The 15,827-nt window shown below is 35.5% G+C and overlaps 2 protein-coding genes across 2 annotated transcripts; one reads left to right on the top strand and one right to left on the bottom strand.

Moving 5' to 3' along the window:
* The first annotated feature begins 59 nt into the window (after positions 1-59).
* On the top strand, positions 60-3,495 carry Chmp1 (charged multivesicular body protein 1). Its single transcript, XM_076114827.1, has 4 exons — positions 60-288; positions 1,145-1,389; positions 1,858-2,078; positions 2,658-3,495. The coding sequence occupies exons 1-4, from the start codon at positions 267-269 to the stop codon at positions 2,779-2,781; spliced, it is 612 nt and encodes a 203-aa protein (XP_075970942.1). The 5' UTR covers positions 60-266; the 3' UTR covers positions 2,782-3,495.
* Positions 3,496-3,810: 315 nt separating this feature from the next.
* On the bottom strand, positions 3,811-15,645 carry Sms (spermine synthase). The gene is made up of 7 exons (XM_076114826.1): positions 15,239-15,645; positions 13,765-13,873; positions 12,562-12,684; positions 11,603-11,689; positions 7,376-7,533; positions 5,718-5,909; positions 3,811-4,701 (listed from the first exon to the last, which is right to left on the bottom strand). The coding sequence occupies exons 1-7, from the start codon at positions 15,518-15,520 to the stop codon at positions 4,534-4,536; spliced, it is 1,119 nt and encodes a 372-aa protein (XP_075970941.1). The 5' UTR covers positions 15,521-15,645; the 3' UTR covers positions 3,811-4,533.
* Positions 15,646-15,827: the final 182 nt, after the last annotated feature.

Genomic DNA, 15,827 nt, shown 5'->3' with positions numbered 1-15,827 from the left:
ATAAAATTGTAATGTGAGCGACATCGTTGTTCTTTTTGGTACACCTCTAATCACTTTGACAGCAAGAGATAAGGAAATTGTTTTGACGTCTGAGTCATCTCACTCAACAGCACTGAACAAATAAATTATTTGCAACTTTTTGTGGCAAATATCTTTAAAGTTGTGCTACCTTGTGCCTTGTGCTGAGCTGCAAATTTATAGGTCCTCGAGCCTATAGTGTTTTTGTGTTAAAAAGTTTTTTTAAAGCCGTCAAACTGGGGAACGAAATGTCTTCGTCCGCTATGGAAAGTATCCTTTTTACAAGTTCGACAGACGTTTTGGTAATCATTTTTTGATAGATCGGGATGTGTTTTCAGTGACAAAAGTTTTAAGTGTATTTTCAGCATGTAAATCCTATTATATGTCAATTAAATTTTATACAAAACAATGGAAGCCTTTGGTAATTTCATCATAATTATAATCCAACTATTAGTTCAACTAATGAACTTACACCAACCCTATCTATATGTTTGGGATTGATTCATAGTATTCACACAATTTGTATTATCATCATATTTGAAATATGAAGAATTGTATTCTATAGACATTTCATAGAAATAGTTTTGCAATCATATGTTTTGACATTAGAACTTTAAAAGTTAAGAATGCTGTAAATGAACATCATCTTATGTTAGCCAGTAATATCACCCTGGTTTACTTTTAATGACCTTGAATTTTTAGTTTCAGCTGATTAGTAAAGTATACAGAAATGTCTTTAAATCACACCCATTAGATCTATAACAGAATTGTGACTCATACTTAAGTAGTTTATTTAGCTAGTACATTGAATCAGCCTTGTTATTGTGTGTTGCCTTGATTTTAATATCATTTGCTATAAAACTTTTTTGGGTGTAAAGTTACTTGTACTTAGTTTTCGTAGCATTTCTTAAGATTTACTTAAATCTGTGGCAGAATAGATTCCTGTTATCTAAGGAAAAATTCAAGAATAATGTAGGTACCCATCTTTTAGAAGAAAATAAAACAAAAAAAAACTTGATTTGGTTTGATAATCTCGGATAACTCACTGAAAACAGGTTTTATAATTTTTTGTATGAGCTTACAATTTCAGATAATTAATTATCTCATTTCCTTAACCCCAATCCAGAGCACCTATTTAATTTAAAATTTGCTGTAAAAGAGTTAGAGAGAAACTCTAAAAAATGTGAAAAAGAAGAAAAAATAGAGAAAGAAAAAGCAAAGAAAGCAATACAGAAGGGTAATATGGAGGGAGCTCGGATTCACGCAGAGAATGCTATAAGACAGAAGAATCAAGCACTCAATTATTTAAGAATGTCAGCACGAGTTGATGCTGTGTCAAGTAGAGTACAGACAGCACTCACAACTAGAAAGGTGAGAGTCACCCTGAATTTTTACATTTCTTATTATTACATAGTTCTTGAAATCATATTTTTGTTTTCCTAAACTAAGGTGGTATTTATAACTGTACTCTTTTTACTGCCGTAATATGTGTATAAAACAATCTTTTGTCTTAATTGATTAAAGTACTGATAACCTTATCAGTCTGGTGAATAAAAGTAAACAAAGTGTAATAAAGATTTAATTTGACAGCCAAAATATAGTGCTGAAAATCTATGAGAATGTTTTTATCAATGAATAATTCATGAAATATTTTCATAGTGAACTATTTGAACCACACATTTTAGGGTCATCCAAAGGCTTTTTATATATTTTTTAATCTGTATAGTGTATTGCCCCTTTGATAGGCAAAGGTCTCCCTTTTTAAAAATCTGCTACATATTAGTTAGAAAGTAAAGAGATATCAACTGATTTTGACTGTTTGTCTAACCTTTTTTCCAGGTCACAAATTCCATGGCGGGCGTAGTAAAAGCGATGGACGCGGCTATGAAGTCAATGAACTTGGAGAAGATATCCACACTGATGGACAAGTTCGAGAGTCAGTTCGAAGACCTTGACGTGCAGTCCTCGTACATGGAGAACGCGATGTCACAGACCACCACAACTACTGTGCCGCAGGGAGACGTCGACAATCTGCTGCAACAAGTCGCTGATGAAGCTGGGTATGTGTTTAGTTTGTTAAAGTTTGTGAGAAAGCCTGAAGAGACCTTTTATATTGAGCTACTATTGATGCTAGGCGGGTTACGCCGTATGTAGTGTGTCTGAGTTTCGGAGCAATATTTTTGGGATAAGTACTTGTCACACTTTTGTTTGAGATGGGTTATAAAGACTGCCACTTCTTATATAGTCTAACAACTTAGTACAGAGCCTTGTATGTAAGTTTCGCAACTGTCGGAAATATATAACATTTAGATAAACGTCGGTGCCCACAGGCGTATGCAACTGACTGTGGCCTGTTTGATACAGCTACTTTATTTTGGAAATAGATAAAATTATTTATTATAATCTAAATAAATTGTGCATGCCAAGGCTCTCTACTAAGTAGTTAGATTATACATTAAAGATTGAGACAGCAAAAACGAGCAGCTAGGTACAGCAGAAATGCTACTAGAATTCTTTCTCTGTATTACTATATATACAGTTATTAAACCAAAACTACACCATATAAGTTTAAAGGAAGCTGAAAGCTTCACAATATATAATTTTTTATTGTTTACTAACACTTTCTTCTTACTTTACAGTCTGGAACTCAATATGGAGCTGCCTTCAGGTATACCGAGCACATCGATCGGCACCGCGACCGTCGTCTCTCAGGAACAAGACGAGCTAACACAACGACTCGCCAGATTACGACAAGCGGAATAACAATGTACAAAATATATTATATATACCTATAATTACTTCACATGCGATAAAAGCTTTCAAGACCTATGTGCTTCTTTGACAGACAAATTCGTGACGTCATTTTGTTGTTTACTCAATTATGACGTCATTGTGTGGGAATTTTGGTTACGTGTTTAAATGAAAATAATATCTTTATAGTTACTTCGGTCTTATGAATTATGTCTAGAAATTATAATACTATGTTAAAATAGGTATTGCTAGGTTTTATTGTGTATATCGATATTACATTAGGTCTGATTATGTTTAGCAAAAACAAATCACTAATTACGTCCAAATATTTTTTTTTATTATAACTTTAAGATTCCCTTTCTTACTTTATTTTTCTACTTATGATAGTAAAAATGTTTAAATCCCTTTGCGATTTGTCTGTCATTGAATTGCATCAAAGTTAGCTTTGACAATAATATTATGGTTTCTGTTGTAAAAGTGTTAGCAAAGTTAGCTTATCCAGGTCCACAATAAAAAGTATTTGTCAAAATAGCCCCGAAATATTTAAAAAATGTATTGTTTTCTCTCAAATTCCATTAATTTCAACACACTGGTATATTACTGTGATCACAAATGTTTCTAAAGCAAGCATTATAATATATACTTAAGTAAGATAAAATATGAACGTCTTGTAATTTTTTGTAAATTATCTTTATAAAGTTATCAATAAAAGAATTTTTTTTTTCATTTTTGTTGTCTCTATTAGTGTTTGTTAGGTTCTAGATAATTAATATTAAGTAATAAGTCTGAACTTGTTAATTTCTCAGTCAAATGATTAATTGGTAGGTCACAACTATTTTATACCTATCAAGACTGACTTTTTGCATAAATATTTCAGGATCATATTAAAAAGTTGTCACTGTCGCTATAGAAATGGTGACTTATGTCGGAAGTCGGGTTTGTTCCCCAGTTGAGCCATAAAATTTATAAGACTTCAGATATGTAAGTTTTTGAGTATACATCGCACTTATTAGTTAATCAATTGACAAATAAAACACAAAATAATTGTTAAAATACTTTTATTATCCGTAAAACAAAAGAAACAAGCACATATGAATACAAATAACAGTAACTTGAACTAATACTTCGAAACGTAGTGAGACTACAATATAACTTATTCTATGCGTCCTACGAGCTACAGAGACTACCGCACCGCACTGTACCGCCGTGCGTCGTGATGTAAGTATCACAAACAAGCTGTATCACATCTATAACTTAGGAAGTGTTTAACTAAATAACATCTTTGATAGTTACCTTAATATAAAGTTGAATAATACTGGAGGATATTTTTAGGTACAGGATCATTTTAGACTAAAATCTAGGACATTTCAGAGTGCAGTAAGGTTTTCAATAGCTTTTCTTTTATCACACCTTATACTTCTAATGTGTAATTAGCAGAATATGCCACTCTTACACACATTAACACATTAATCAATCTTCAAGCTGCTATTTGTTTAGTAATAAAACATTTCCTAACATAAACATCTATCAGTACTGTTCATAGTCAGGCCAGGATTCGAACCTAAGCCTTGGTAATCCGAATTTGTGTACAAAGTAGTAAATAATCACTACAGACAGGGCAATAATCAAGATTTTTAGTCTAAAATGACCCTGTGCATACAATCACCTGAACAAATCTTCCAGTATTCGACAACATAGCATAGTGTGTGTGGTTAAATCTAGGAATATGGCATTATGACTTAGTTTTGGTACATCTTTGGTGTGTTAAGCATCCCCATTGTCCGTGGAGTCGAATGCTATATGATAGAAGAACCAGTCTTCAAGGAACGACGGCACGAACGCTTTGCTCTTAGTGTATTTCACTGGCGGCTTCAGCTTAGCCAGCTCTTGCTCGTACAGTTCCAGAGATTCGGGTGAGGTAGCACCGTTGCCCTGGGAAAATAAAATGTTAATGATTAACAGTTTATCCTATAATACTTTGATCTCTGCGTACCCATGTGGGAATAAAGCGTGATTTTATGTATGTATTAATATTATAGCTGTCTGCTTCTTTAGTGGGAAGAATGGGTGAGGCCACGGTGGCGAATCCAGGATTTATTTCTATTGGGAAGTGATGAAATGTGAATGCTTGGGCCGCCCGAGGGAGAGCGGGTGAGCCCGATCTAGTATACACAAAAAAAAAATTAAGTGGTACTCGTAACTGGCAGCTTAAGTACTGGTCATTAGTGAATACGCGAATTTAATAAGAGAAAAAAAATACAATACATTATTGTACAACTGGAGTTAAGAATTTATAAAGATAGCCAACTTTTTTAGGAGAAAAGCAAGCTTAATTACTATTGCAGTTGTTTGTTAAGTTTCGATATTCCACAGAATATTGTATATGGACAATGTTGCACATTGACAAGTTATTCTCAATCAATCAACACTGAGTGAGAATAATACATTGTCTTCAATTCAGCTCATTATTAAAGTGATTTCATGTAATTGACACTGATTTGTAGACAATGATTGAACAAATGATACTACAATGTTAGTGATTTTCAGTGAAGTTAGGTTTATTGAGGCCTAAATTTAAAGATTTCAGTCTTATTAAGCATTGATACATTTCATTTCATTAGTCAAAGAATTTAAACAAAACGATGCGTTTATATTTCCTTGTTGTTGTTCCATGTTATGAATAGGAAGTGACAACAACCACAGCACGAATTAGGAGTGGCATGGTAATTCCATTAACTAAAAAAGGCCGTAGGTCATAGGCACCTGAACTGCGACCTGAACTTCCTAACTCCAGGCAATTTCAGAAAGGAAAAATTCTTAACAGAAAACTCGAAAAAGACTTTTTGACCCGACCCAGGATTCGAACTCGAGACCTCTTGCATAGTAGTCGCATACACTACCAACTGAGCCACATAGGCAGTATATTAAGATTGGTAAAATATACTTACATGGGTCATGAACTTGCCAGTAGGCTTCAATATTTTGAAGGAGGAGTTGAGTATGGTGATCATGAACTCCCACAGCTCGCCGCACGCCGACTCCGAGATGGGTATGTCGGTGAGGTCGCCGAATATGTAGTCCACCTTCTTGCCCTCCGCTATGAACTTGTTCACAGTTAACATGCAGTCTTCTACTATCACCTGAGGAAATAAAAAATGTGCTAAGAGTCCAAACTAATATTATAAATGCGAAAGTAACTGTCTGTCTGTTACTCATCACGCCTAAACTACTGAACCAATTTGCATGAAATTTGGTATGGAGATATTTTGATACCAGAGAAAGGACATAGGCTACTTTTTACCCCGGAAAATTAAGGTGGCGGACGAAGTCGCGGGTAAAGCAAGTATAAAATAAATCAGAAATGTATTTGGGATTACTGAAAGCTATATTTATTCGTATGCTTAAACTTTGTTTTGAAATGGGAGGTGGGAGGATTGGCGTGTATGTAAAATGTTTTTTTTCGATCTATGACAAAAGCGATCCATTTAATTGATTTTTCTTTTCAGAATATCTTTCTGTCTGATTGAAAAGTTTAGTAAATTAAACATTGCTTGCGGTTTTCTACGACCTTAACTTCTGTAGGTACTCCGGGCAATTACCGAGAATTTGTTTACAGAAAACTCAGGCCTAATTCAGAATCTCGAATTCAAATTAAGATGTATTTATTTGTATAAAACATTGTTTAGAAACCTTCAACATGGTTGCGTCGCTTTCATTGACTCAGTATCTGTTAGTTCCGGGGTATTCATATAAATAAATTAAAAGTTCCGAATAGTATGTAAAACTAAAATAGATAGAGTTGACATTGCGTGTAAAACGCATCGTACACAAATTATACAGAGTGTGTACAAACTACAGACGTTGGTAATTACGCAATACGCGACAGGTTTTTGGCCGACACTCCAAGTAAACTGACTCATTATCTTTATTTAGAAACTAATATCAAATGAAAATGTTAGATTTATTTCACTACGAATTTGGTGGAATAACGCATTCTTTACGATAAGTTTTTATTTTGTTGTGAGTTTTATTGTATAAAGAAATATGTAGTTGCATTATTTATTATTGTTATGTTGAATATTTTTTTTGAGAACATAACCATACATTCGATTTAGTTACAAAACAGTTGACTTTATATGTGGGTCGTTAAACATTTCAAACAGATAATACTAGAAAGCTGTTGTCGCGTGAATTTATTGTCAGAAATAGGATAACTTTTTGCCCAACTGGGTGTTCGAACCCCAGACCTTTATGCGGCTGTCGCCTACACTACCGGTATGCCACAGAAGCAGGTAGACAGACTGAAATTAAGTACATAAAAAAGAAAGAAACAAACCAGACCAAAAACTGTAATCTATCATTGATTCCATTTTTATTTCGTGCGGGAAACGTATACGCGACACCCGCGCGCAGTGGTATCGGCGTGTTAACCACTTTAACCACAACCCCACGGACGTACAAACGATTTACGATAGCTATTCAGATTGGCGTACCCACACAAATTACGGTTCTTGGCTATCACATATTTAAAAAAACGGCTGTGGTTATTGGTTAATGTTAACGAGAGACATATTTTCCAACATACGCAGTTGAAATGTTAACTTACTTCATAGTTAGGTCCACTTCTCCTCTCGAGGACATCTCCGCAGATGGAGCGCAGGTACTTGTTGCACGCTGACATCACCACCTCGTCTATCTCCAACATCCACACAAACTTGGGCTTCTCCTTCAACAGCTCGTAGAGGAGAGCACCGTCGCCTCCACCTATAAATATAATTTAAGTATTAGATAGGCGCCCATAGCCAGTTGCGCTCACCCGTCGGTAAACGATCTGTGGGTTAAGCCTTGGCGCGGTCATTCCATAGATGGGTGAGCGCATAGTGGTATTTGAACTGGGCGTATCCATGCTTCGGAGGGCACGTAAAAAGTCGGTCTCGGCTGTTGTCAATTAAGATAACAGTCGTTAAGCCAAGTCTAACGCCTTCGGGCGGCTTGAACAACTTTGACACTAGGTTGACCACTAACCATACGACAAGAAGAAGAAAGAAGAAGAAGACAACTAGCTTTCCGCTCGCGGCTTTGCCCGCGTCGAATAGCTCATAATGCTCCTCCCTCTACTCTTCCTAAAGACTCAACATACCAAATATCAACTTTCTATGCTCAGTAGTTTCTGTTGGCTGTGCGTTGTTCATCAGTCCGTCAGTCACTCAGTAACGGAAGAGTTTTATATACATATATTGATAGGTTCTCCCCTATTTCACGGGACTAACATTGTTAATGGCCAAATACAGGTGTATCTCATATGCTTTTGCCTGCACCTTCGAATATAACAGGCGTGTAATTATTTATGAATTGAAAGCTTTAGAAATTGTTGAAGTCTGTAGACCAGGTTTGTTTTGGAGAGTACGTAAAGCCATCGGTCCTGCGCATGACCACTCATCGGTTGTATCGGTTATCCGTCCCATCGGACTATGAGAGTGACGGAATAGAGAGTGTACCGTGTATCTGTATATTGTACTACTAACTAAACGTAGCTTGATGAACATTCATACATAAAATCGGCAGAAGCTAATATTTTCTATATCTATACTAATATTATAAAGCTGAAGAGTTTGTTTGTTTGTTTGAACGCACTAATCTCAGGAACCACTGGTCCGATTTGAAAAATTATTTCAGTGTTAGATAGCCCATTTACCAAGGAAGGTTATAGGCTATATTATTATATCATCACGCTACGACCAGAAGGAGCAGAGTAGCAGTAAAAAATGTTACAAAAACGGGGAAAAATTTGACCCATTGTCTCTTATGTGACGCAAGCGAAGTTGCGCGGGTCAGCTAGTGTATTAATATAAAGCCTGTTATTCTGGTTACTTCTGGATACAGGGTATTCAAAGTAAATGCGACATAAACATTATCATATTATTATACACTCAGCGGCAGAAAAAGTGGCCCAAGCGCTTATCGTGAATTTGTAAACAAATTAAGTAATATATGAAAGATATATTGTTGTAAGTAGTTGCGAAGTGATCTGTTTAGTGTTATGAAGTGTTGAATTTCAGATTAATTTAAGTGACGGATGACTTTTTCTAACAATGTGTGTTAGAACTGAATTCAGTGTTGATTCGAGAGGTCAGTTGAATTCTGTATTTTGAAATATTGCTGCACGGAAACGATTTTCTTTATGATTTTTATTGATTATTGGTCTATTTAGATTTTAGAAAAGATTTGAAGATGCCACTTACTGCTGAACAAGTGGCTTAGGTGGTCTTATTGTCCGATCAGGGCCATTACCATTGAGAGGTGGCTGCATTTTTCAATGTATCGCGTACCACTTTAAGGTCTGCGATTAGGAGGTATCGTGAGACTGGTCTCTACACGCGGCGACCAGGAAGTGGACGAACACGATGTACATCCGCAAGAGATGACCGATTTGTTAACCTCGAGGTGCTGAGAAACCGCTTTCTGACAGCGTTTGAGATTCACTAGAGGCTTCAAGCGGCACGCGGAAGCATTCTTAGTGAACGGAACATGAGGCGAAGGATAAAAAAACGTAATTTACAGGCAGGAAGACCAACCCGAGTACCAGAACTCGAGAGACACCATCGAGTTGCGCGATTACGATTTGCTCGTAAACATGTGAATTGGCTATCGACCAATGGAGCAAGTTCTTGTTAACCGATGAGTGCTGAGTAGCATTAAGAGCACCAAATGGTCGTGAGAGAGTGTAAAGACGCCATTAAGGACGGTTTTTTCCCAACACAACACGTCAGACGGTCAGTTACAAAGGTAGGTCTGTTATGGTATGGAGAGGTGTATGTTTGGAGGCACGTACGGAGCTTGTCATCGTAGATCAGCGCCTAACAGCAGCCGGGTACATTGAAGAAATCTTCCAAGACCATGTTGTACCACTTATGGATTTCATTGGTCGGGAGGATTAACTCTAATGCAGTTTAATGCGCGCGCTCATAGCGCCCGCGTTGTGGAATCGCACCTTGCTGATATCGGGATTCAAAAACTGGCTTAGCCTGCTCACAGTCCAGACATCAACCCCATAGAACATGTCTGGCACATGCTAAAAAACAGTGTATGCGCACTGCCCAACCCACCAGAATCACTTGGTGAGCGAAGAACCGCTCTAGTCAGAGTGTGGGATAAAGTTCTTCAAGAAGTAATTAAAACATCCTCCAAAGCATGCCAGAATGCATGCAGGTCACCATAAATGCTAGAGGAGTTAACACGCGGTATAAACTAGATTTTTTCTTTGGTGCAGAATTAGGTTTTTGCAAAAACTTTCAGTAAGCGATTTCGACAAAAGCTGTATTTTTTAATTTTTCCCATTTTTGATTAAAAATTACGACTATTTAGTGTAAATTGTAACTAAACTTGTGTATAAACTGTTTAACTAATAGTTATAGCCAAAATAGTAACCATATATTGATATTCTAAAAAGTTTTATCGTAGTTTTGCTTTGGGCCACTTTTTCTGCCGCTGAGTGTATTTCAATGTTATGTTCATTTTATCATTAATTCTAGGTCAAGCCTAATTCCTAACAGGAAAATACAATACCTAACAAAGTCCGATTTAGGGTTTATAATCAGACCAGGAAATATATGATCAATGCAATTTCATTACGATTATTTCGAAATAGCGTATTTCATCAGCACAGAGTTTGGACTAAAACTAATTAATATTATTTCGGTTAATTATAATAACAAAAAATGTTTATCTGATTTATAACACTCTGTATAAAAAACCTTTTCCTAGTAACACTTTAATGTCCATTATCACGCACTATATAAAAGTTTGGTGAACACGCAAGTCGAATACATGAAAAATTATCAAAGTAGAAAATTAAACCCTCGTTCGAAAAGGACACCTTGCGTCATACTGCGAAAGCGATGGCGGTATGAACTAGACAGGGTTAGAACAGATTGGACTTAGGTGGGCATAGATCGAGACGAACGGAGATCATGGCAAGAGGCCTTAGCCCAGAAGCGGGATGACGTGGGCGTGGGTTAATAGTAGAAAACCTGTTAAAGGGAAAGAAATACTGGAAAGATCTATGCTATTTTTGGCTAGTTACGACACGCCACTATTACAGCTATAGAAATTAGACCATCATCACCCCTTTTCTGTAGCATAGAATGCCAAGAAATAGTAAAATCATAATAGAAGGTTATGCTATGGTCTGAGAAGCCATTACTAAATATAAACACCTAATATTTGTACATAATATATACTCAGTCATGTAAAAACAATGGTAAACTTGTTACAGTTGTAAAATGACCTTGGCTTATAATCGCCGTGACCATGATCCCATGAGTCGGTAGCCAAAAAATCGATAGCGTTTTTTACTTGTATGTACCTATATATTATGTAATGAGGCCCTGATAACCAGCTACACATCGCAGTTGACAAAATATGACCACTGATTTTCGAAAACGTATGCGCGGTTTCTTTAAAATCCCACCACAAACCTTATTAAAAGTTTATTTTACATTTATTTATTCTGAGTATCGTCGCCGTGCCTTCGGTAGGTTGCGTTGGGCCATTGAATGGTGAATAGTGCTTTGAAAGGTACGCCTAGAGTCAGTTTAGCCTGTGCATAAGCCTGTGGGTCCCTTTAGCTCTAAATAACTGAATTTCGTATACTACACCAGCATGCACTTAAGACTAAGTTATTGGACTATAGGTTACCAGGGGACCTACATAAGTTCATACGGAAAAAATACCTAGGTCCTACAAGATGATAATCCCAAGACCACTAATCGGACTGGTCTTTAGGATGCTTGCACGGAATACAGTTTTAAAAAGAGAGAATATTACAACTTACCCAAGATGACAATTTCTTTGCCTTCATAATTCTCCTTGCCTCTCTGCATCAGAGTCTCAGTGTATACGAGATCAGCCTCCGATATATCTACGAAGAGAAATATAACGTTTAAGACAATTGCAGGTTGAAACCTGGTAAAAGACTAAGGCAGTTAAGCTGTTGTTCTACGGTCAGTGTTCATTCACGGGTATCAATTTATTGTAGCCTAGGAAACAATCACAATATGTACTGTCTAATTAAATGTTACTATCAATGTAATGTCCCGAACCAGCACTTGATCAGGGTGGTAGGCCCGAGGTTCCAGGGGTCCCCCCTTGCCCAGCAGTGGGATAACAATGAGTTAAATTTATTTAATTTTGAATCTAATATCGAGACCATTATATTATAGCTACATGGTTTCAAAAATATAATTTGTCAAAAAAGCTATTAGAATTTAGAGAAGTATCCTAGTTGAAAAGATCGTTAAATTACGCAAATCTAACATCAGTCACAATTGTTTTACAGTCGATGTAACATGTTATCTCTGTTATAATGTTTGCCAAGCTAACTGCAGTGCAAATATTTAAGTAAAACGAGACGGGTATTAACGAACACTTATACAACTTTATACATAGCTAATGGAATGTCTTCAATTATCTTTAAAAAGCGTTTTAACGTTTAGCAAAGGGCCATTTTCAATATTCTATCAAAGAATACAGATAGTTTGCTATCTTAGATTAATACGTTAACATCGGGTAGGTATTGCCCGTGGGTATTGCTATCCATAACTAAGCTAAGTAAGAGTACAATGACAGATAATATATGTTTTAATATTCTTACTAAAAACACAGTCAATAGATAAGGTTTTCAAAAAGGCCGTAAAAAATGTCAGGAACTTACAGTTGGAATTAGTTTTTTATAGTCACCAACATTTCCCTAAATTGGAGCCAACATTTGTTTAAAGTTGCAAACATACTTACTTTGTAAATCATCTAGCACCAACATATTGCCAAGAGTTTTCGAATGAACGATTTGTACTCTCTGGAATGGAGACTGTTCGTCGAATATCACCGCATCGATGTCGTATTCCAGAAGACGTTCGTCTGCAAACGGTTGTTTTAAAGTATCGGGTCTATTATGAAGGGAATACACAGACACGCCTAATAGAAGTCAGAAACACAATGGACAGTGATCTTACAGGATTTAATTCAATGAATATTATTTTGTGTTTTTTCTCTATTAGCCCTCAGTAGGTTTTGTGTTCTCTGTTTTGCAGATTGTGTGGTTTTCTTGGGTCTTTTGGTTGGAAAACTAAAGTCGGAACAGGGAATACTCCATACGTGTTATAATTATTATAAAATTGATGTGTTTTACAGCAGTTCAATGTGTTTCGGATTTCATTCTGTCCCCCGTTACCTCGGCAAATTAAATATTACCACATATTTTCATGAGTAAGTAGCTAAGTATTTTTGCTTCTCGCATCGTGTTCGTGGGTAAACTATGAACCGGTCATTCGTTCATAGTTTTGTAAACGTAATATACAACTTTTAGTATTTATGATTTGCGTAGTTTATGTTAAGATTTTTAGTAAATAAAATGTATACGCATAAGAGGGTAGTTACATAAACATGCGTTAACGTACGTGTACGTGCACGTACACACATGTACACGCAATAAAACGCGAGCTTCGGTCTCGCTGAAAATAGATACTCGTGTAATACACTCGGTTTGTGTGATTTGAAGTATTTAGTATGTGGTTGGTTGACAGGAGACAGAAATAATAGGACAATAACACAGTACAACATAAACATGTACATTAATTGTTCAGGCTTTTCTAAAATATGTACATTCTCAAGGAGGACTCTGGTAAGCATTGTGAACTAAAGTGAACTATCTGTCTAAGAATTGGGTGGGCAACTGTAAAAGATTGTGTATCAATCTTCCTCTTAACTCTAAGTATGTACTAAAATTATAATATTGTTCCAAATATAAAGCACAATTTTAACATGAACCTATTGACTGATATAGATAGTTAGCAAAGCACTTGTTGCAATACAAGATTGGAACTAGGTGACTTGGAATTGCCCTTGTTTGGGTTCTACCTTGTATGACCAACCCAATTCTTGACAAACCTTAGTTACAGTCAATAAAAAATAATGAGAATAATAAAATATTCCACTTACCTGAGCTGGGATAATACCTTCCGAACAGGCATCGCTTTAGCGGCACGTAAGCTTGTGACTTTATAATACTGATGTATTTTTTCAGTTGACTTTCCAATACTCTCGCCGACTATTAAAAATAAAACTCATAAAGAAGGAAAACAAACAAAAAAATGAATGGGTACACTAACATGCAGACTTAGTTGGCTAATAAAAGGTTGAGCGTCGGACTACTGGAAGATTCGTTAGTTGGTTACTACATGGAAACTTCAATCTATGTACACATTAGGACAAACATGCAGTTTAGATATAGATACATATTAATAAGCGTGATCTTGTGATGTGTAAGTGATCTGAGAGTTAGTTTTAAAGTGGGTTGTTACAATACTTTACTTATTCCAATAAGATTTGTTGCTTTAGTACTTTAATTACGTAATTGGCAGTGCATGATAAGTTAGCTAAAGCACTGATGTAAGTGTTGGAAATCTTTAAAGATAAATCAGAGTCTGTACATTTTACTAGTTTTATCAGTGATGGATTATTAAATCAATTTATGATAAGTGAGCGAAATATGGTGCATTCGTGAATACATAGATTTCAATTACAGTGTAAATAATTCAACAAGTAACAAATGTGATAAGAAATATCCAATTCAAAAAATAATATTGTATATTTACGATAAAATTGAAGTCTAATGAATAATAGTAAATAATAATATTTAGAAATAAATATAATAAAGGTCACCAAACTAAGGTGTAAAAGGGTAATTAAAAAGCATTGAACATATATTTCTAACCTGAACTAGTTAGATAAACGTCAAATTTGTAACCGCGTTTGATTGTTGGAAACAATTTAACTCGGTCGCAGTCCAATGACATTCTTACCGAACTTTCCAGTAGTTTAGAGCACTAGAAAATAAATTTATTATACGCTCAACCTTCCAACAACTTCTATTACATGTATAGCAATTATTATTTTTAGACTTTCAACAAATTGCCTATTATTTGTAATATTAAAAAATAAGTACAATTAATATTGTACAGTTATTTGAATTGGTAGAACAACTATATCTGCATAATTTTCAAGAGAATAGTTAAAATTTTATTTAATGAGTATTATATTTTATGAGCTACAAAAACCATGGGAATCTAATTTCTAAAAATTATTTATGAATATCAGTTATCAACTAACTATATTAATTTAGTTGTGTATGTGAATGAATATTATTTCAATCTAACTAAAATATCAATCAGTTTATAAATTAGCATCATTAGGCATGTATTTTTAATTCTACTAAATTAAAAGTATGGAAATAATTCATTCTCTATTCTCTAAAAGGAATAACCTAGATGTACAATGTATTTATTTAACCTAATCAATTGTCGCTCAGCGTTTAAATCGACTTTAGTAGTGTAAACTCAACAATCTATCATTTTAAGTGGCGTACTATCAAATAATTCACAGGCAAATTGAATAGAGCGAATAGCGCGCTTACCTTGAGGTTAATTAATGGTTCCTCGTTTTCTTCCTTATAATATTCAATGTTTACAGTGACAAGGCCACGATCAAACAGTCTTACAGACACCGTAGTGCCTTTCTTGCCGGTCAACAGCTTCAACGAACCTCCTTCTAGTTTTAACTCAGCGGCTAAAATAAGATTCGGAATATACTCCTTCAGTACGGTTTCCAATTGCCCAAATACACTTTTCTGCCCGTTATCGTCTCCTAGACGGGCGGGGTCGATGGAGAAGTCTAATAGTAATGTTTGGACAGACATCTTCAAGATTTCAACGGTAATTGCACTGTTTTATGAAATATCTAGATGGACGGGGCCGGTAAATCCAAGCGCTGCAAATGAACGATGCCGCTCTCTTGGTTGGTAATTGAAGGAAATTGAAAATTGAAATTGAAGGATCTATTTTGATAGATCGGGTGTTGCCAATGTAAATTTATTAAATAGCTGCTATCGATCATCAATCTAATGACTTCCTAGGTAGGTACCTACATAAGTTTATTTATTTTACTGAACTTTCCTTTCTCTTAATATGGTAAAATCAAATAAATATCATTACTTCGAGCGTTGC

The sequence above is a fragment of the Anticarsia gemmatalis genome, chromosome 5 (genome assembly GCF_050436995.1).
Source record: "Anticarsia gemmatalis isolate Benzon Research Colony breed Stoneville strain chromosome 5, ilAntGemm2 primary, whole genome shotgun sequence".
Lineage (NCBI taxonomy): Eukaryota > Metazoa > Arthropoda > Insecta > Lepidoptera > Erebidae > Anticarsia > Anticarsia gemmatalis.
Note: the sequence above shows the minus strand (reverse complement) of the source record. Positions and strands in the feature narration are given on the sequence as shown.